This window comes from Oryzias latipes, chromosome 16 (genome assembly GCF_053564925.1).
Source record: "Oryzias latipes strain Hd-rR chromosome 16, Olatipes_Hd-rR_3.1".
Classification (NCBI taxonomy): Eukaryota; Metazoa; Chordata; class Actinopteri; order Beloniformes; family Adrianichthyidae; genus Oryzias; species Oryzias latipes.
The window spans coordinates 30,032,511-30,053,563 of NC_136252.1; the positions used below are offsets into that span (position 1 = coordinate 30,032,511).

General features: G+C 36.6%; 3 protein-coding genes across 6 annotated transcripts in view; 2 read left to right on the forward strand and 1 right to left on the reverse strand.

Annotated features, from left to right (window-relative positions):
- The window catches only part of zgc:113232 (uncharacterized), a 21,155-nt gene extending 12,314 nt beyond the window's left edge, over positions 1–8,841 (forward strand). Inside the window, exons 17-25 of the mRNA XM_078933034.1 lie at positions 4,404–4,475; positions 5,026–5,061; positions 5,728–5,772; positions 5,878–5,910; positions 6,446–6,592; positions 6,909–7,085; positions 7,740–7,830; positions 7,992–8,069; positions 8,271–8,841. Of these exons, the coding sequence (XP_078789160.1) occupies positions 4,404–4,475; positions 5,026–5,061; positions 5,728–5,772; positions 5,878–5,910; positions 6,446–6,592; positions 6,909–7,085; positions 7,740–7,830; positions 7,992–8,069; positions 8,271–8,476 (885 nt within the window). The 3' untranslated portion in view covers positions 8,477–8,841. The remainder of the gene's footprint in view (positions 1–4,403; positions 4,476–5,025; positions 5,062–5,727; positions 5,773–5,877; positions 5,911–6,445; positions 6,593–6,908; positions 7,086–7,739; positions 7,831–7,991; positions 8,070–8,270) is intronic.
- LOC144984488 (uncharacterized) overlaps positions 1–16,511 on the reverse strand; it is a 26,149-nt gene extending 9,638 nt beyond the window's left edge. For 3 of the 4 annotated variants that reach the window (XR_013648218.1, XR_013648217.1, XR_013648219.1), the window contains exons 1-4: positions 16,373–16,511; positions 14,934–15,055; positions 14,149–14,268; positions 13,951–14,044 (exon numbers count right to left, since the gene is read on the reverse strand). Coding sequence is in view for 1 of the 4 variants with exons in the window: in XM_078933030.1 (XP_078789156.1) it covers positions 12,798–12,862; positions 13,951–14,044; positions 14,149–14,268; positions 14,934–15,055; positions 16,373–16,403 (432 nt within the window). In the remaining 3 variants the exon portion in view is untranslated. Of the gene's footprint in view, positions 1–12,207; positions 12,863–13,950; positions 14,045–14,148; positions 14,269–14,933; positions 15,056–16,372 lie in introns of those variants that run through there. The other variant, XM_078933030.1, reaches the window with a different exon arrangement.
- On the forward strand, positions 16,477–19,883 carry LOC101163929 (uncharacterized). Its single transcript, XM_004078340.5, has 5 exons — positions 16,477–16,636; positions 16,772–16,908; positions 17,846–18,074; positions 18,446–18,552; positions 18,724–19,883. Exons 1-5 carry the CDS (start codon positions 16,591–16,593, stop codon positions 18,874–18,876), a joined length of 672 nt encoding a protein of 223 aa, XP_004078388.1. The 5' UTR covers positions 16,477–16,590; the 3' UTR covers positions 18,877–19,883.
- The last annotated feature ends 1,170 nt before the right edge of the window (positions 19,884–21,053 follow it).

Here is a 21,053-nt window from a genome sequence, read left to right on the forward strand (position 1 = left end):
TTAAACTTGGATTTACAAGTATTTCTTTATCCAAATCATTGTGATTCAGGAGCAGAGAAAAAAAGGCTGTTTGACAAAGATTGTAGTTTTGATGTAGAAGTTACGATTGGTGGGCCACAAGCTTCCTGCTCCGTTCCATTCTAATGCATCCACAAACAAAAAAGTATTGTGCAAGTTCTCCCACCCAAAAAGATCAGAGAGGCCTGTTGTCTGTTTTTTTAAAGAATTTTTTTTGTAAATCATGGTGGAAAGTAAGTATTTGGGCACCTACAAACAAGCAAGATTTCTGGCTCTCACAGATCTATAACGTCTTCTGTCAGAGGATCCTCTGTCCTCCACTCGTTATCTGTATTAATGGCACCTGTTTGAACTGGTTATCCATAGAAAAGACACCTGTCCACAACCTCAAAGAGTCACACTCCAAACTCCACTATGGCCAAGACCAAAGAGCTGTCTAAGGACACCAGAAACCAAATTGTTGACCTGCATCAGGCTGAGAAGACGGAATCTGCAGTAGGTTAGCAGCTTGGTGTGTAGAAATCCACAATGGGAGCAATGATTAGAAAATGGAAGACGTACACGACCACTTATAATATCCCTTGACCTGGGGCTTACTGCAAGATCTCACCCCGTGGGGTTAAAATAATCACAAGAATGGTGAGCAAAATTCCCAGAACCACACGAGGGACCTAGTGAATGTCCTGTAGAGAGCTGGGACCAAAGCAACAAAGGCTTCCATTAGTAACACACTACCCCACCAGAGACTCAAAGCCTGCAGTGCCAGATGTGTCCCCCTGCTAAAGCCAGTACATGGGCAGGCCTGTCTAAGATTTACTAGAGAGCATTTGGATGATCCAGAAGATGATTGGAAGAATGTCCAGAAGAAACAAAAATATAGCTTTTTTGTCAGAACTCTACTCATTGTGTTTGGAGGTGAAAGAATGCTGAGTTGCATCCAAAGAACACCTTTCCAACTGTAAAGCATGGGGGTGGAAACATTATTGTAGGAGCCATATGGAGAAACATGTCCTGTGGGTGTCGCTGTTTTCATGTTTTGCTGTCAATTATAAATTGGTTGATGATCTGACCACACACAGGTGTGCATGAGCCAGATGGAGAAATGGTTTTTGACCGCTTGTGGTGGAAATGAAGCAAAAGAGTAGTCCAATCCGTTCAGTAGTGTAAATTAATAAAAGAAACAAAGTAATGCAAAGTTGATCGGAGTAAAAGACTCATTTTTCTTCGTCGTATAAGGAAACGACAGCCCGCTTGGCGCGTCAATCAACTCTGGCGTCGCACATCTCAGTGTATCAAAGGAGCTAGAACTTAGTTAAATAGTTTCTAGGCCTTTAGCTCCTACAATTATGTTTGGGGCTGTTTTTCAGCAAAGGGACCAGGATGACTGATCCATGTGAATGAAAGAATACTGTATCAGCAGATTTTGAGTAAACACCTCCTTCCATCAGCAAGGGCATTGAAGATGAAATCTGGCTGGGTCTTTCAGCATGACAACAACCCCAAACACACTGTCTGGGTATTGAAGGAGTGGCTTCGTAAAAAGCATTTCAAGGTCCTGGATTGGCCTAACCCATCTCCAGATCTCAACCCCATAGAAAATCTTTGAGGGGTGTTGAAAGTATGTGTTGTCTAGTGACAGCCCCAAAACATCACTGCTCTAGAGGAGATCTGCATGGGGGAATGGGCCAAAATACCAGCAAAAGTTTGTGAAAGCCTGAAGACTTGCAGCGAATGTTTGGCTGTTGTCATTGCCAACAAAGGGGATCTAAAAAAGTATTGAGTTGAACTTTTGTTATGGACCAAATACCTATTTTCCACCATATTTTACAGATTAATTTGTTTAAAAATCAGACACTGTTATTGTCTGGATTTTTTTTCTCATTTTCTCTGTCCTAGTTGAGGGATACCTATAATGCAAATTACAGGCCTGTCTTGTCTTTTTAAGAGGGAGAACTCACACAATTGGTGGCTGACTAAATACTTTTTTGCCCACACTGTAGACGACTAGATTTATTTACGCCTTTGTTTTCCTCGTCTGATCTCGCTGCGACAATATTCCTCGTCGTTTTTGTGGCACTGCTGATGGGGGGTGTGAGGGGCTGTAAGCTTGTGGGAAAGCATGTAAACAGAGGGGTGATAGGAAGTGGAGGTGGGCATGCTTCGCACTATAAGCCAGTTATGCCCTAATTATAATTAGGTCCTAGAAAATGACAGATTTACAAAAAAAAATCTTGGTTAAAAACAGCATAATCATAATTAAAAGACCACTGGGAATGTTTTTACAATCGATCAAAATGTGATTGGAGTGAGTCACTGTTATTAAAGACAAGTGTGTCTCCCATCAAAAGTGTCTTTGTTGTCGGTTTCTCTGGTCCACTGGGGCAATGCCAAGACACTCTGACATTGTGAGAGAAGTCACGGTCCAGTCAGGGAAGTGAGAGTCCGATTTGTTTCTCATTTCTGATGAAGAGAACAAAAACTACTCTGTGACAGATTTAGGAGTTACTTCTGCTTTTTAAATAGTACTCACGAGTGCAAAAATAAATGTCACCCTCGTGGAAAGTTTGAAAAATTGTTTTTGTATGTGTGCAAGTTTTTTAGAACCATTAAATAAAACTACTAAGATAATGTGAGAGTAAACTGAATTAGGAAGAAATGTTGACTTTTGCTGCATTTTAAGCAAAAAATCAATCACTAATAAAAACCCAAACCCAAAAAACTGGCTCTGGAAACCTGATGAACTCAGGATAAAACCCGAACAGGAACAAATATTGCAGTAACAGAGATGGAGTGCCCCCTCCAAACTAAGCGTTATCACACAGAATTCTGCAGAAAAGAGTCCTAATGTTAGAAGAGAATTTTCTGTGTGTTTTTGCAGAATTTACTATAAATCTAGAACGGGAAGAAATTCCCCCAAACATGTGACCATTAGCAGTTCCCCCATGCTCGTATGCTTAGCAGCAGCATGTTGGGATTGTTTTTACTTTGTGGTCGTAACCAGATACCAGGCTGACCTTGTGAGGGAATTTCCCTGATAGAAAAATACAAACACCCATGATTACAACTCATAGAAAAGGAGAACTATTCACTGTCATGATATGGGGAAGTCAATGGCAGTGTTGTTGTTTTTAAATGCCATCTTTTAAAAGATAGCTGCTTATTTACAACAGAGAAACTCGGCTTCCTCCTCTCATCCGGTCACGCAACTTCTTTTAAATTTCAACCCGATGGGTTTGCTGCAAACTCTTTCTTTCTGATAATCATTGCATTTTAATAATTAAATAATAATTTAATCCTGGATTCAGACCGGCAAACTTATTTGAGTTATAGGGAAACAAACATAATGCCATTTGATATGTTGCATGCTTTCAGGTCTGGAGGGAATACATTGTCTTTTTTAGTGTTTTCAAGGAGGCGAGACAAGTAACTAGGATCTTACCTCACAAGGAAGTTAAGAGCAAAATTATTGTGAAATCGTAACAGAGTCACCATCATAAAAGACACTTTCAAACACTTCAACAACTGCACAGCAGCTGCAGAGGGACAACACCAAAAAACAGTTTTCTGAATCGATAGAGGAGAAAATATCACATTTGAATAAATATTATTGTAGCAGAGATAAAGAGTAAATGTAGGATATTTTGGACTGCTGATAGGACCAGAGTTAAGTTTTAGTTTAGTGTCTTATTTTATTGCACACAAGGCACACACAAGCAAAAAATGATGTTGTGTATCCATATGTGGAGGAAGGCTGTGGGACAGAACCAGCTTAAATTTAGAGAAGGAACAGGACAGTAATAGATTGAGGGTGTAACCCATTTGGTTTAGTTCATGGAGGTGAGAATTTAACCCTTGTGCTATCTTAGATGACCCCACCCTTACTTTGACGTGTTCTCCCTACCATGACAAAGGTGGATAAAGGTGGAAAGATTACATGTAATCCATGGACACCAGTGAAGATCACAAATCATTGAAGAAAAGGTTCAGCGCACTGTCTAGTGGGTCTAGATGACCCAACTTCCAATGTTAAAGTGCCTAGGATAGCACAAGGGTTAAAGGCTTTTACTTCTACTCAGTCCCTTTTCTGAGATTTATTTTTTGTCCTATTATTTCCTTTTAAAGTACATTTCCAAAATAAATATCATTATCATCATGCAGCAGAGGCTCAGTATGTTAACCAGTTGTTTTGATGCAGTCCATTCAGTCTGCATGCGCTACAAGCAGTTCTATGTTTTCAGTCGTACCACTTCATATTCTTGTATATATTCTAGATATAAAGAGTAAATAAATTCAAAAACACAGTAACGTAGTTTTTTTTTTTAAGTTGTTCAGTGTCAGTCGACACACTGACAGTTTAAATATGACCATATCTTTTTCTGCAACAGGGACCTCAAGGAGAGCCTGGAGATGCTGGGGTGCCAGGAAAACAGGGAGTAAAGGGTCTTCAGGGCCAGACGGTTTGTAAAGACAACAACAGACTACACAAAACAAATTATTTAGTCAAATTGTACTGCATATACGAGTCATTTCTGAAAATCCGCGTTAGCAAATTAGCAAAAAAAGTTCAATTATAAACTATTTTTAATGAAAGGAAGTACTTTATGGCTTTAGCTTGTGATGGGGCATAATTTGTCTGAAAATACAACAGTTTACTGATCTTAAAATTTGATCATTCTGTTTTTGTAATTTTAGAAAGGAATTTTTGATGTGGGGTTCTTCTTTTTGCTTCCCTTTTTAATGTGATTGCTCATATTTGACTCGAATTAGACTGAATTTATTTGACACGCAAGATCAGATTTAATATGAAAGACAGCATAACAAAAAAAGCACAACTTTGATTTATAGCATACAAGAAGACTGCAGTCATGACATCCTGAAATGCAAAATAAAAATGTATTTTTTTCCCATCTGTGTTTATCTTTCTGTGAAACTGTCTGTGATTTTTATTGTCACAATCGAAGTCCTACGAACTGAACTGTATTTTAATTTTTTTTCTCTTTGCTCCAGGGTGCACAAGGTGAGACAGGGCCTGATGGAGAAAAGGTGAGCTTGTGAACTGCAAAATGCAAACACAGTTCTAAAAAAAGCAACTCATCTAGCTTTTGGAATATGACTATTCCCACATTGAAAATCGGAAAGAAGAAAAACTAATTTGAACCGTGAATCAGTGTGAACTTTAAAAAAATGTTTTAAAACACAATTGACATATTTCAAAGCAAAAAGATTTTTTCAGTTTCCTCAAATCTCATTTTATTTCAGAGTCTTATACCAAATTGATTAGGATTTAAGCATTTAGGAAATGACTACATGCTTGTTAGTAATGTTTATCTGCTGGAATTCTTTTGCTACAGAAAATGTACTTTTAATAGTGTGTTTTAATTCAGTTACAAATCCACAAAACTCTAAAGATGAGGTACCACTCATGTTGTGAAATGCTGTTAATAAAAGTTCAACTTCAACTCGGTGTGTGGCTTCAAGTTTGTACAAAAAACCCTATGATCATCTGTGGTTTCGTTTTGTTTACAATGACAGTGATTCATAGTAATTGTCTCAAAAGCTCATTGTTACAGACAGAGACAGGGATTTGTTATGGTCTGTTGTGTGTATTCCACCTCCTAGTTTATTCCCCTAGTTAACCCTTTGTGGACTCACACCTATCGTTCATTTTTCTCAACTTCCTCTTTCATCACCTGTTTTGTTTTTTCACAGGGTGCGGCAGGAAAGAAGGGCATTAAAGGGGAAAAGGGAGAGAAGGTAATTTTGACTCTTGTTGAATACTTCTTCCACCCACTTTGTTTGCACATCTGCTGGAAGTTACCTCTCATTTCATTTGTTCGTTTTTCTTTTTTTACCTATCAGAACAGTCCAGGTGATCGTGGAGACAAAGGACAGGTGATGGAATGGTTTGCATGCACTATACATCCCACCCTGAACAGATGGTGAAAAGAACATTTAGGGAGGTTTCTGAACAGTAAGCAGGTCCCTACATGTTTTTATAAATCAAAATGTATCACATGCTACACTAAAAATATATTCATAAACTTCAACTTTGTACTATGTATAATTACATGTATAATATTATATAAAAATATTACGTGTATATTGGAATATATATTCTAAGAGAACCTTGAATGTTCAATGAATTGATAGATAAATGTAGAAAAATGTAAAATCTGAATGTAATAATTTAGATCTGAACAATTAGTAGCAATATTTCATTGAAATTAGGCAGACCTGAAATTCTAACTAATAGAATTTTTATTTATTTATAAAAAGTATAACTCAAGGGAATTATTTGAACTTAATGGGGTTTTATTGTGAACTAAGAAGAAAGATTTTTACGCTTTGGTTTGTAATTAATCTTTTGAAGTGCAGCAATAATATACTCAGAAATAGTTCTGGACGTCTGTTTGCTCTTGTTACCCAGCGAGGTCCAAAAGGAGTGCTCGGACGTACTGGCGTCCCAGGCCCGGTTGGTCCACCTGGAGTTCCGGGGTCCAGAGGAGAGCAAGGTCCAATCGGCGATCCAGGTGTTACAGGCCGAGTTGGACCAAAAGGAGCTCCAGGACCAGTCGTGAGCAACATCTGCTGATGTTTGGACTGATCTTAAACCAACACACATCTTTTAGTCTCAGCAGTTCTAAAGTTAGCTCAACAGTTGACAAATTCCCTTTTTTAATGCTTTAGTTTACGCTCCTTTTTAACCTATAATAATATTATGCTTTTTGTTAAATGTGCTAAAACAATTTTCCTATATTTAATGTTTAAGGGGAAAAAATGAAAGGTAAAGCATATTCTTTCCTATTTTTTAAGTTTTTCTTTCATTTTGTGCCTAAAATAACCTTCAAGTCTTCTGATAAGCTAAGATGAGGTTCCTGTGCATGCTGCAGGGTCCCGGTCTGACCGATGAGCAGGTTCTGCAGCTCTGCAGAGGAGTGGTTACAGCCCAGATCTCCCAGTATGCCCAGTCAATCCGAGCCAAATGCTCTCAGGGCTGTCCCATCAACAACAGAACTCTAATTGGGCCGCCAGGAGCCCAGGGACCTCTTGGAGCCCCAGGAAAAGCTGTAAGTGTTTCCTCCAGATTCATGAAAACATCTGTCAGCTCTTTATGGTTCATAAGCCAACCGTACATTATAAAACATACCTAAATCAAATTCTGAATTAATGGAATTTCAGAAATCTCAAATGTTAGAGAACAGAAATCAGAACTTCTTATTACTATATACTGACTATATAGTATGTTATGTCTCTTACTTCAATTTTATATTTAGTTTCATTTTATGTAAAATTACTTCCAATAACATGTTTTCTGTCTTTTATAATATCTGCCTGCCAAAGGACTGCGGATGGAAGTTAGCATATTGCTAAAATCTCACATATTTCAATTTGTTTTTTTATGTTCAATAATAATGCATCAATATTATTTTTTAATAAATAAATGTTAAGATTTAAACATAATTTAGCATGTCATAAAGATTTTCTTCACTTTAAAAAGCAATATTAGTGAAAACTTATCTTGAAAATTATTAAATGATTCAGATTATGATGTTGTAAATCAAGGCGGAGTTGCACGAATCACACAATAACCTGAGTTAACAATGGTGTGTACAAGGAAGTTGAAAACACTGACACCACACTTATCTTATACTAATGCTACAAACTTGGAGACTGTGTGAATCAATTGGAATAATCAATACTCTTCTGTGCCCAATTTTCAGGGAAAAGCAGGAAAAGCAGGAGCAAAGGGAAGCAGGGGCATTCAGGGTGAGAGAGGGCTGGAAGGACAGGCGGGGGCTCAAGGTGCAAGAGGTAAAAAATAGGTTTTTCTTTTAAATTCTGCAAATTTAACCAAACAGAGTGAATACCAATAAAACTCTTAACCTGGATCCATGAACATTTAGTTTTGTGTTGGTACTTGATGGCGCTTTAGGGTTGTGACCTGTATTGTTGTTGTTTTTTGCTTCCAACAGGTCCAAAGGGACCCAAAGGCAATGCAGGAGATCCAGGTAAAGGCCTACCAGGACCAGACGGACCGCAGGGACTCCAAGGTTTGATTCTTTGAACACTTTCCACATCAATTCCTTAATTATTAGTGACAGCAAAACCAAATTTTTTAAATATAGATCTAATTTTTATACACTTACTTTTAAGGCTGTAAAATTCTCAATTGACACTATTCTTATGGTAAAATGTTTCTGATTTTTTTTCCTGACAAATTGTTGTGAATATTTAAAAACAAACTTTTTCAGGTTTGCCGGGTTACCCGGCAGAACCCAAGAATGGCATGGAGGGCTCCCGTGGCCCCCGAGGCTTCCACGGTCCTGTGGGTCAGCAGGGAATGGTGGGACTTCCAGGCGTGCCAGGATTTTGTGAAGCCAGAGACTGCAGCATCTACGCACCTGTGATGCGTAAAGAGCAGGGTCTGGTAAAAGGACCCACCAGTACAAAAACCTGAGCCTGAACAAACCAAAGAAAAACTTTTTATTATAGGTTGATGCTTAATTCAAATGGTTCTGCAAACAAAAATCTGGATTGTTTTTGGTGCAAAAATCCAACTGGAAAAAATGTTTCTTTCCAGCGGAAACAATGATTCGTGTGAACTCCAGTATTGTGTTTACACTGTCATGAATGAATAAATTCAGAGGTTTTTGCAAAAACTATAAATAAGGTAAAGATCTAAACAGCTTGACATGAAAGAAATCTTTTCTTTTTTTTAAATCTTAATAAATATATAATGCTATGTAAATACTATGTAAAAAAAGAATCTAGAAAACACGTATGTATCTTTATGCAAACCTCTCAGATAAATGTTTTTTTTAACCCGAGTCTCTGGTCTGTCAGTTGTGAAATTGTCACAATATTTGCCATACATGTTAACAAAAAAACACAAAAACAACTATAGTTATATTCAGTTATTCAGTTATAGTTCAGTAATTTTTAGAACCAAATGAAAAAAATCAGTTAAGAGAATCTTATTAGGAAACATATTTTTACCCTTACAAAACAGAGAAGTGAGATTACCGTATTTTCCGGACTATAAGTCGCACTTTTTTTCATAGTTTGGCAAGGGGTGCGACTTATACTCCGCAGCGACTTATATTAGAAATAAATTGAAATAAATACATTGTTAACCCTCCTGTTATGTTCATTTGTGAGGAACAGAGATGATGTTCCTGGGTCAATTTGATGTATGAGGTATGTTAAGTGTTAAGAGTATGTTAAGTGACTCAGAGAATCAGCAAACTTTTTTTACAGTAAGATCTTGAAGGCTAACAACATAATATTCTATTTTCCAATGATTTCATAGATTCAGAAATGCAATAAAAGTGAAAACTGTTTCTACAAATACAGGATGAAAACAGAGTATTAGTTAGCCAATGATGCTTCATGAAAGGAATAAATAAATAAGTATAAGAAAAAATTACTGTGAAATTATTAGATAAACAGTCTGCTATGATTGTGTCATATCCTCTTCCTCTTTCGGCTTCTCCCATCAGGGGTCGCCACAGCGAACAAGTCGCATGGTAAACTTGGCAATGTTTTTTTACGCCGGATGCCCTTCCTGACGCAACCTTCTCAAACCGGGCTTGGAACCGGCACAGGGGTAGAGAAGGGAACAGGGAGCAGCCCGGAGTCGAACCCTGGTTTCACGGACGGAAGGCACCGCAAACCAGCACGAGCTGAACCGGCTCAATGATTGTGTCATATAAGGTTGTGAAAGTTAAAATGCGACTTATAGTCCAGTGCGACTTATCTGTGTTTTTTTCTACTTTATAATGCATTTTTGGGCTGGTGCGACTTATACTCCGGTGCGACTTATAGTCCGGAAAATACGGTAATATTATTTTTTATACAAAAGTTGCACAGAATCAGTAATTTGAAGTCCATAAAGACACATTACCACGATATCCAGCTCATTTTGATCCAGTTAATCTTAAATGTGCCATTTACTTTTAAAATTCCATTAAAAGCAGTTTCTTAGAAAAAGAAAATAGACAAAAATAAAGAAAACACTTTTTTATGTCTGCATTTAAAAACACGTTTTTAAGATGATGGCGAAGATGTCATAAAAAGATGACAAATTCTGAATAAAATTTTAAGAAGAGAAATAGTAGTAGATCCATGATTTACTATATTTTCTGCCTTAGAAAAAAAATAATTCATTTTGGTGGTTTCATACAATGTCAGTAAAAAACAGTTTCTCGAGTAATAAACAAATCACATAACAAGAAATAAAGTTTCTATATAAATATTTTATTTTTGCAAGATAAAATAGCAGCACTGAAAGGAAATATCTGGTCTTTGTTCATTTTAAATCCAGTACACAAATATTTATTTACAGCTTTGTTACAGACTGGATGAGAACATTCTATGAAAATGGTGCAGTATCAGAAAAAAAAAAAGATTAATTGGCTCAATTTCACATTCAGTATAAAGTTAATACAATGAAGAAAAAAATGTGCTTGTCTAACCTGAAATCAGTTGTTCCTACACCAAACATTGATGTTTCAGGATGTCAGTTCAAGTATCCGATGGGTTTCTCTAGAGTGTTTTCAACCTGAGTAGTTGGGTTTTTCGGTTACAAAATGTAGGAGTCTAACAGGAAATTCTCTTATGGAAACTACAGTTAATGCTGCTGTAAACAGCAATAAGTCACTGATTAATGCATAGTTTTGAAAAATACCCCACTTGCATCATGGAGCAAGAAAGAGCATCGTCAGAGTTTTCAGCTGTTCTGTTCATTAAGTTAAGAAAAAATTGATCTTCTCTGTGGCAAGAAAGTAGCTTAATACTGATTTATCAAGAGCTTCACATCCTTTAATTTGGCACAAGGTTAGTTAGTAGTGCGGGATTAAAACAAAGTGTAGCAGGACCATAAAGGTAGGATGAAATTATGAGCTGGTAATATGAAAAAAAAAAAAAACAATAAAAACTGTGAAACATTTTAACAACTGTAAACGAAGTAAAGTGCATTTTAACAAAAGTGGGCTTTAATTTTTTGAATATAGCAGTAGTTAAATAAATACAATAAATAATAAAATAATTACAAATTCAAGCTGATTTTTATGTACAAATGGGTTGGGGTCTTGATTTTCTCTCAATGGAAGAAAAGCATTTTGCTAGTGGTTGCATTTTTAAAGTTCCTGAATCATATTCATATTAATATTCATATTTATATATATATATTAACTTTGCTACACTAAGGACGCATTTTTAATGAAGATTTTATTAGTAATTTAGAAGCACAGACTCTTTCTGGAAGGGGCGGTTCCTCACTTTGTGACATCACAATGTGAGAATCCACTCGTTTTCATGAATTGGGAGGGACTGGTGATCAAAGTGCAGGTTTTGAGAGGAATGCTCAGACATGCGTAAACAGATCCAAATACTGTCTTTGGGGATGTTTTTCGTGAGGAATAACAATATATTACACTTAAAAGCTGAAAAAGTTGATTTTGCTTAATACAGGGCCATTAATAGCTAAATACTTTAATCAGGCAATTTTGAATTTTTGACAAATTTAACAGCATTTATTTTTTTAAAGTATTTTTTGCCACCCAAGCAAATTTTAAGACCAAAAAATTGAGTTATATTGAAAATAGATTAAATTGTAAAGTACAAAAATCTGCAGTTAGATCTCTTTTAATTGGAATGATTTGATTTTAGAAAGTGGCAGTGAGAATAGAACTGTGTCTTGTTTTTTCCTGTAAATAAATGAAAAGGCATGGCACAAATAAAGTCACAGTATGACTGATACTTCCTGGCGTTTCATTTTAAGGCAATGTTTTTATGGAAGCAACAGAAAAAAACATTTCCATAACGGTTCTCCATGACTGAATAAATATTCACAGGATGCCCTTTCTTGCTCCGATGACCTCTACTTTTCCTTCATGTATTTTTAATGACTCAGTGCAAACGTTTGATGAACCTCAACTTAGAGTGTTAAATGGAGTTAAAACACTAGACAGTCAATAATCATCCAGCAAACAGGAAGACATTTGCTAAAAATGATAGAAATAAAAATTTCCATTTATAAACAGCTGTTGGAATGTATAATGCCTTCACAAAAATAATTAATGTACCTTTTTTTTAAGAATAAATATTTGGATGAAGCCAATACAATAGTGTTTTCCCTTCTTTTGTTTAAAAACAACACAAATGGAAATACATAATCACAAAAATAATTTATAAAATACCCAACTATTTCATTGACATGATTATTAACTCCCTTAAGTGTTATAGCTGCTGTTTTGTCAGTTTGTAGTGGTTTAGATGTAAAATAAATAAAAACTGTAAATAAATATTTGATCAGTGATATTATTATCATCATCCACCATTTGTGAAGCACCTCTGATCTCTAAGGCTATATGCTTTATGAGTTTTTAATCAAAACATTCTTTGGTAAAAGAAATTTTGGGTGGATTTAGTTTAAATCATTTCGTAATTGGGCAAAACTGAGAACAACTCCACATTCATTTGCTGTCAGACCAATAATCGATTTGTGCTGTTATAATAAAGTATTTGTTTTGTTGTAGACAGTGATTAAAGCTTAGGGAAAATAAAAATAGAAATCTTTTTTTTTTAACTGCTTAATGTGGTTTTGAAGGCAATTAGAATTAATAGGCGTTAGGCGTTAGGCAATTAGATGCCTGAAGGGAATCAAAGGCAACATGAGATATCTGCTTTTAGAACCAGACCTTAAAGAGTAAAAGTGCAAGACGGTGCGTGATGAGATCAGCAAGCAAAGAAGCAGAGGAGTTCTCTCTGGAGATGATTTAGCAGATTCCCTGCAGCAGAAACCTTCCAGCCATGAGTAACATCAGCAGCACAGTGATGGAGGCTGAAGCATAAAAACAATAAAATCAGGTGAGTGCGCCTCATTTTATCTAAATAAATACATAAAATAGAAAAGAATGATTAATCTGAAAAAGCAAAAAGGACTTCTGCAGTTCAAAGAAATGATGAACAGAGACTTTGTCACTGGATTGATATAAGTCACACTCTTTCTCTCTCTCTCACACAATCTTTTGATCTACTTTAAAAGTGTTCCCAGTGGTGTTTTAAATTATGATTACGCCATTTTTCACCAAAACCAAATAACTTATGTCATTCTCTAGAACCTAGTTTCTTCACGGTGGCAGGGGTTCATTAGAACCACCCCCCTCCCCCCTACCTGTTGCAGAGAGCTCTCTGTTTACATGTTCTTCCATTAGCTTACAGCCCATCACACTCACAAACCTAACATTACCGGTGCAACAAAAACGGAGAGCAACATTGGAGCTATCCAGCCGTACAGTTCTGAGCCAGATGCCAGCTCAGACGAGGAAAACATGGATCTATTTGTCTGCAGGTGGATGCATCAGAATTGGGCGGAGCAGGCAGCTTGTGGCCCCGCCCACCATATTTTCTACACCACAAATGTGTTCTATTTCAAAGTGCATTTTTTCCTGTTCTCCTGATTCACAACGATTTGAATAAAGAAATACCCAGAAATGCTATTCTGAGCTTACTCTTCTGTCTGTCTGTCTGTCTGTCTGTCTGTCTGTCTGTCTAAATGTTCATGTCCTCCATCATCACAAAAATATCTAAAAAAAATCATGTTAAAAACACCAAAAACAGCCTTAAAATCTTTTGAGTAATCGAGAAGTTTGCCTATGGTAAAAAGAAGCCATGTAGAGTGGGATTTCAGGGGCCAGAAATGTCCTGTATTTGTAGAAAAATGATCAATAAATATGGAAAATTGGATAGGTGATTACAATAAAACCTACAGACTGGGATTTTTTTAGAATGATAGAAATATGCTAAACCTGTATTTTGTGGAAGTTCATATATTTTTTCTTACTTTATCCGAAAACCATTAATCTAAAAATGCTAAATGTCGACTATTTCAAATTGTTCTGAAAATTGGAATAAATTAGGAAAACTCACCCTGACATCCAGGTGATGAATTGCCCCTTTGAGAGTCAGGGCAAAGTTGACCCACGTACTTGGTTCTATTTACTCCTTTGATTTGACCATTTCCCTGAAAAAAACAAACAGTTTATGCTCAGATAATGTAGATTTTATTTTTCGATTCATAAATTAAGACGAGGAGAAATGAGCAAAACAAAGAATTGGGTGACTCACATTGGTGCACGTAGGTGACACAGTTACATCCACGCATTTACTCAGGGTCACCATGTCCCCATTTCTTCCTTCGCATGGAGTAGAGCAGTCTTTACGAGTCCCACTGAAAACAGCAAATGTCTAAAAGAAAATAAAAAATAACAAGAATTAATCAACCATTTGCGATAAAATTGACTTTTATTCAGATAAGTCTTCTTTGTATACAATATATACATTTCTTAAATACACAAACAGACAAAACTACTGAGGTTTAGTGTAGTCTCAAGACATGTTTTCTAAACCTTTCCTCCTGCCTTATTCAGAAATAGATAAGTCAATGTCTGACAGGAATTGGGCAGAAAATTTAACATGAAGTGTGTATGCTAACACTTACTTTGGTTGTATTTGAAAAAGACAATGAGCATAAATTACTGAAAATGCTTAACCTTCAGACTACAAAATGCAATTAACAAATAAAAGATTATTGTTCGGTCAGGTCTAAAGTTTGTTTGCCTGAATAGTCGATTGTTTTTGTTTTGTTCATTTATTTGATGAGATTCTTGTGATGAAACAAAACCTGAAAAAAACTTGATAGATTTGCTGTTTTGGTGGCAGCTGTTGTGTAGTTGAATCCTTTGACTTTTCAAGCTTCTTTAGAGAATATTGCCCTCTATATGACAGGAAATGACAGCAGCTAAAAGGATGGAAACCAATTTATAAACTTTAACTTCTGTCTCTGGGGTGCAATAGAGGGTAGAAATCCTTTCATTTGAACAAAAAAGATCAGAGTGGATCATTAGACTTACCACGCCGTTATGTGACAGGATGTTTTCACAGGCTGAATTGATCCGGATATTTGGGTCACAGCAGTCATAAGGAAGAATCACCTCTTCTGATCCAGTTGCCTTGCTTAGTGCAGCTAAAACAACTTTTAAAGATAAACATCAGGACTTGGTTATAAATGAGGTTATGTACAAAAGTCAGTTTCTTAGGATTCATTTTCTAATACTTCACTTTAGCACATATATTTGACTTTTTTAGGGAACAAGAGAGAGCAAATATGTAATTGACAGATGTCATCTTTAATAATAGAGTTAATGTTTGTACCACACTTTTCTGAACGTAGAAAATAAAATAAAACACACATTTGTAAACAAAAATCTACACAACAGTAAGGTGGTTTGGTCGTTATGTTTAATGTTTTGTGCAAGAAGAAATATGTTTATTTGATAAAGAAGGTCAGAGTTTTTTTATGTTCATTTCCTTCAAAGGACAGAAAAGTGAAAAAACAAAAACAAGAAAAAGGTTAAATGGCAAAGAATCAGATCTTTTTGTCTTGGACTCCCACATGGACTTTCATTGAGGGGGTGGTGGACTTCCTAAATATCATCTCTAATCTTCTGCAATAGCTCAGAGACGCTTCTTCCACAGTTGAACTTTAACTGAATGCATATTATGTAGAGATATATCGGCTTTTCCCAGATGTTTGGATGTTTGTTGCACTTTTTAAACTTTTTAATAAAGCTGGAAGGCTTGATATTCTTCTTGGGGTAAATAAAGTCAGCCTTAAATTAACTAAAATGAAAACACCAACAAATTAGTTTGGCCACTTTTTGTTTGTGTTGATAATATCAGCTGTAATCATTTTAAGGCTGTTTTTAATACATTAAATACTATACAGTGAGTAGCCTATGGTTGTTATGTGGTCTACACGTGTTTGGCTGTCATTTCCTCAGTGGAGTTCCTCAACCTTTTCGTAGTGAAACTAGTGAGTCAGACCAGCGTCACGGGGGATTTCCTAACCTGTTTTCACTCGTGTGTGGGGGGAAAGTTCGGGAAATTCCTCGATTCATTTATTATTTATTTAATGTTTTCACTTTCTTTATAAACACGATAAACCAACATTAAAAGCCTAAACCTACAAAGGTTGTGGGTTAAAGCATTAAACAAAACCTGTTCTTTAGGAGAAGGTGAGATGACCCGCTAACGTCAGAACGTTTCCAAGTTTTATAAAAATTATTTGTTCGGCTGCAGTTCCAGGGGAGACCCACCACCGCGATCCCGAGTGGAGTGTGTTTTACAAAGATTATTTTAGAATGTTGTAGCATTACATTTATTTTTCCTCTTTGTTTTGAAGACCGAGTGCATCATCATCATCATGCAGGTAGTTTTTACGAGTCACGTGTGTATGAAACTCGCAGCATTAACACGTTTATTACAAAAATTGTAGACATAATACACTTACCGATAACGAAATATAATCCGTTAAACACCATGTTACCTCAAGCGGCGATGCGCACAATGATTAAACGTCCTGGAAATATCAAACGTTCCGGCCCCTCCCACCCACCCACGTGACGTCTCTGTCGACAGTCGGGTTATGTTAAAGCGCTCTTGCAGTTTCCTGTTTTACATTCAAATTCAGATTCCTTTCGTCGTGCTGTGTTTCAGCTCCACGTCAAGATGAGATCTTCACATCTGCTGCTTCTGGCTTCGTTGCTGTTACTCAGTAAGCGCTGGAGAACCTTTTTTATGCATTTATTTTTGTCAATGTCGACGCAGTTAAATGGTTTCCCTCACTAAAGTACTGCCGAGCACCCGGAGCTTCTGCGATGGATGGATCCTAACGGACTTGTGCTTTCAGGCGCATGCGTGGCGGTGGCTCGGACGGTCGTCGCGGACACCCCGGAAGTCAGGGCTCCCACCGGGTGGAACATCAGCCTGCAGTGCACCGCTGAGCTGAAGCAGGGGGTCGCGTACCTGGCAGTGAGCTGGTACAAGGTAAATCCAAAACTATTATTATTAAAAGTTTCACTTCATGTAATCATCTATTTGAGGAAAAAAAGAGAGACTTGGTTTAATTCTACTAGAGGCTGAAACGGAGCATAAGTCACGTGTTTTATACGATGATCCTTCATTTGATTCTAAAAGTCGAAACCCATCATCTCTATTTCCTTTTTCCTGGAATATGTTGGAAAATCTGCCAAGAGTTCCTTTAGGGGGAACATGTGCAATTGCAGAGAGTTTCAAACTTTTTTCTGCCAGATTTTGTCAAGGACAACACAAATTACTGTACTGCTGTTAATGTCCCCTTTGCAAAAAGTAATACACTTAAAAATGTTTAAGTATAAGTGTAGCAAGTCCATAATAGTAGGATGTTTACTAACTAAATACATCTTCAGACTAAATTAAAATACTTTAAGTTTACATAATAGTATATAAAAGGTAAACTTAAAATGAGATATCCTTTATTCTTTATTGATCCCACATTGGGGAAATTCAATTGTTACAGCAGTTCAAAAAGCAGAGAATAATGATAGCAATGTGCAAAAGAAAAAGAATGAGGGGTGTTCAAAATGTGCAAAAATACAAATACAAAATGTGCAAAAATAGGAAAAGAAAAAAAGTAATACTCACTATTAGTATACTTGTAGAACACTTACATAGACTACTTTTTGCTAAGGGTTATTAATTTAAATAAATACATTTATTAGTTGAAATAAACCATTTCTGCCTGAGGTTTGAACTGATTATTACTCTCTAATTATTTCGTAAACCATTAAAATTAAGTCCAATAAAACTGTGTCAAATTCGCAGCTAAAATGCTTTTATATTTTCAATTCAATACAAAGTGTTCGTTCCTTGCAGGACTGACAAATTCATTTATTTTAATCACTGGTGATAGTCTGTTAAAAATCTATCATTGATGCTTTCACAGCTTGAAAAAAGCCCATCACTACATCGCAGTGGCCTGTTGAGAAAAGAGCTGCCAGATGGTCCAACAAGGCTGTATGAGGGCATGTACAGGGAGGTGGAGCTGCTGGATGAAGCTCACAGCATCCTCCTGCCCAGCCTGGCGTGCAGCGACAGCGGCGTCTACATCTGTTCCCTGGCTGCACCTGTGGGCGAGCAGAACAGGGAAGGGAGGATTCTTCTCTCTGTGGAAGGTAAATATGAGCTTTTAGGTTGTGGTTTTAGATTAGATGTCTCTTAGATATTTGCAGCAACATTTCCTGACACATTCAGGCTGCCTTTTATAAAAAAATAAAATAAAAAAAGGCCTAAAGGCACATATTTAAAACGGTTCCACTAAAGAAACCCTAACCCTAATTCCAATAATTCCAATGCACATCATGGTGTTGACTAAAAAGCAATGTAAAACTGTCTTTTTTTTAAGCATTTCTTATTTTTATGGAGAGATAAACAGAATTGTTAGAAGAAATAAATGAATTGAACACCACGGCTAGCAAATCAACATCTTCGATTAAAGCAGATTCAAATACAATTAGAGTAACATTGATCTCCCCTTCATTTTCAGATTGTCCTACTGATACTGTGATGGAAACTGTCATAAGGGATACCAGCTTGGTTTTGTTTGCCACAGCACTGCTGATAATTGCACTTTTGATATTCATCCTCAGCCATGTAAGTAATGAATGGAATGGCACACCTTTATTTTCATTTGATCCTTTTACTCTTTGTACAAAGTTCTCATCTGTTCAGCATTTGAAACCATAAATATTTCAGTTGTAAACAATAACTTTTTTGGTGTGTTTTTTTCTTGATCTTAATATGTTCTTTTAATCCTCCCCACAGTACTGTCTGAAGAATACTCTCAAAGAAAAGGTCAAGAAGTCAAAGACTGAGATTCTACTGGATGCGCCGCTCAAACCGCTTGAAAAGAAGGACTTGATGCTGATCTACACTCTGGGTCCTAAGGCATCCTCTATGAAGCACATCTGTGTTTGAAGATGCTGAGGAAATCTAGTGTTCAAGAGTAAAGAAACTGTGGAGCAACAGGTCCGACGGAGCAATACTACTACATTTTACTTTAAACGCACCTTTTAAAACCCACAAAGAAACTGAAAATTACCAAATTCAAAATGAATAGGTAAACTATGGAAACAAAAGGCGTAAAGAAACAAATTGACAAAGAAAAAAGTGCTGTAAACAGATTTGATTCAAAGATGGAGTGGACCGATGTTTGGGGTTTCTGATGGACGGGAGTTCCAGACAGAACGCCCTGCTCCCCGTGGTGCTTGGGCGGACAGAGGTCCCTGTGAGACGGACGGAGGACGAAGATCTAAAAGAACAGATGGAGGCGGTGATGCGCAGGATGGTGCAGAGACATACATGGAGCCCATGGGGTTCTTCCAAAATAAAGAAATGGGAAAGGAAAAAGTCCCTGTGATGATGAACTCCAGAGGTTGTAAACTCAGGAAATGGATTAGATTCAACAACTTTGTTGATGTTATAGCAGTCTAATTGTGGATTTAAACCCACATTTTACTGTCTCAGTACGATTCTTTTATTTATTGCTAGGCACTTTATTTGTTAAAAAGTTCTTTAATGTTGTAAAAGCCGGATGATTTTTTATCGCTAAAGACCTTCTTCAGTTTTTCCTACTTGAGATTGATCTGTTGTTTAGAAAAAAAGCTGAAACTGAGCTATAGGAAGCCCATGCTTAAATGTACACTGGAATCCGCTTTACTGATGACTTTGAATGTGTTTGCTTGTTTTTTCTAAGGTTCTCATAAAAAAAAAAAACTGTCTCACAGGGTTGAAAGTCGAACTTAAACAAGCTTTCAAATCTAGAAGTGAAACCTGCTGGCATGAATAAATGCCTCTTTGACATTTGTCTCACATGAAAGTTATGGGTGTTTGTTGCAAATGTTTTTTTAAGCAATGTACTCTGAGCAAATCATATTATTACATGTTTTTTTTTGATGTTATTCAAATAAAGGTCTGTTTCTAGATTTGTGTTCACATCTTTTTGACTTTAAAATCCTCACTGAATCTAAAGTGGAGCACTAACAAGCTTTTCCATTTTTTTTTGCACATTCCCAGTTGTCTGCTTCGTATTCGATACCAATTTATTTAATATATTCTCATAAAGGTGATTGTAGGAATGGAGTGTTGCAGTCTGTTGAGCCTTTGGTAAGAAACATGTGACTATTGGTGAAAATATTGTTAGCACTGGTACGCTACATGAGAGGATGATAATCGCAATGTAAACGTAGCCTGTTTTCCACCATCAAACCACAACATTTCTTGGAAACTAAAGTATTAAAGTGGCCGGGACATAGGCTCCAGCAGCCCTGTGACCCCGAAAGGGATACAACGGATTAGAAAATGAATGAATTATTGCATAACATATATGTGATGGCTGCCTACGCTGCCACCCCATCAGGGCAGTAACCTCCTGCACCACACCCTACATAAATTTGTTCATTTTATATTTTTTTGCATATACTTTTAGACTTCTTTTTTTCAAACATAACCCAAACACACATTTGAACATTAAATGTATTAACATGTTTCAGTTTACTTTATTATAATTTGATGTTTTGTTTTGAGTTACCAGTGCTGAGGGAACCATTGTTGCTGCTGCTGCCATCTGCTGCTGGAACCATCAAGTCAGGCCTGACACAAGAATGCATGCCAGTCAGCAGAGGCCTTATATTCAGCAGGCAGCTAATTGGACTGAACCATCGCCCAGTGGACAAGGAACTCTTTCTGTGTTTCTTTACTTTAGTTTCCATTTTGATGGTCCTTAGTTTCATTCATTGTGCATGTTAATTTATCACATGTTGGACAGTAGTTTCGTTTGTTTGTTGTATTTTGTCTTAGTCTTTTTAAGTTCCCCCTTGTGTGTGATGATTCCACTTTTACAGCAGCCAGTGGAAACCTGAAAAAAGTATTATTAAAAAGTGGAAATAATAAACCCAAACCATCTTTGAAACTTCATCAGATTAGGAAAATAACAGATTTATTCCACAGTCTAACGTACTTGATTGTGAGAAAATATCAACTGCAGCCACTTTTAGAATGAAATCCAAAAGCTGTGGGATAAAAAAGCAAAAAACAAAAACAAAACAAAACATAAAGTTCACTTATATCAATAAGTACGTTAAGTAGGTATGTAG

What these genes read in the sequence shown, in the direction of transcription:
- LOC101163929 (XM_004078340.5), top strand. Translation starts at nt 16,591, where the DNA reads ATGAGATCTTCACATCTGCTGCTTCTGGCTTCGTTGCTGTTACTCA. An exon ending in GGCTTCGTTGCTGTTACTCA is followed by an intron (nt 16,637 to 16,771) that starts GTAAGCGCTGGA and finishes TTGTGCTTTCAG; the next exon opens with GCGCATGCGTGGCGGTGGCT. An exon ending in GATTCTTCTCTCTGTGGAAG is followed by an intron (nt 18,075 to 18,445) that starts GTAAATATGAGC and finishes CTTCATTTTCAG; the next exon opens with ATTGTCCTACTGATACTGTG.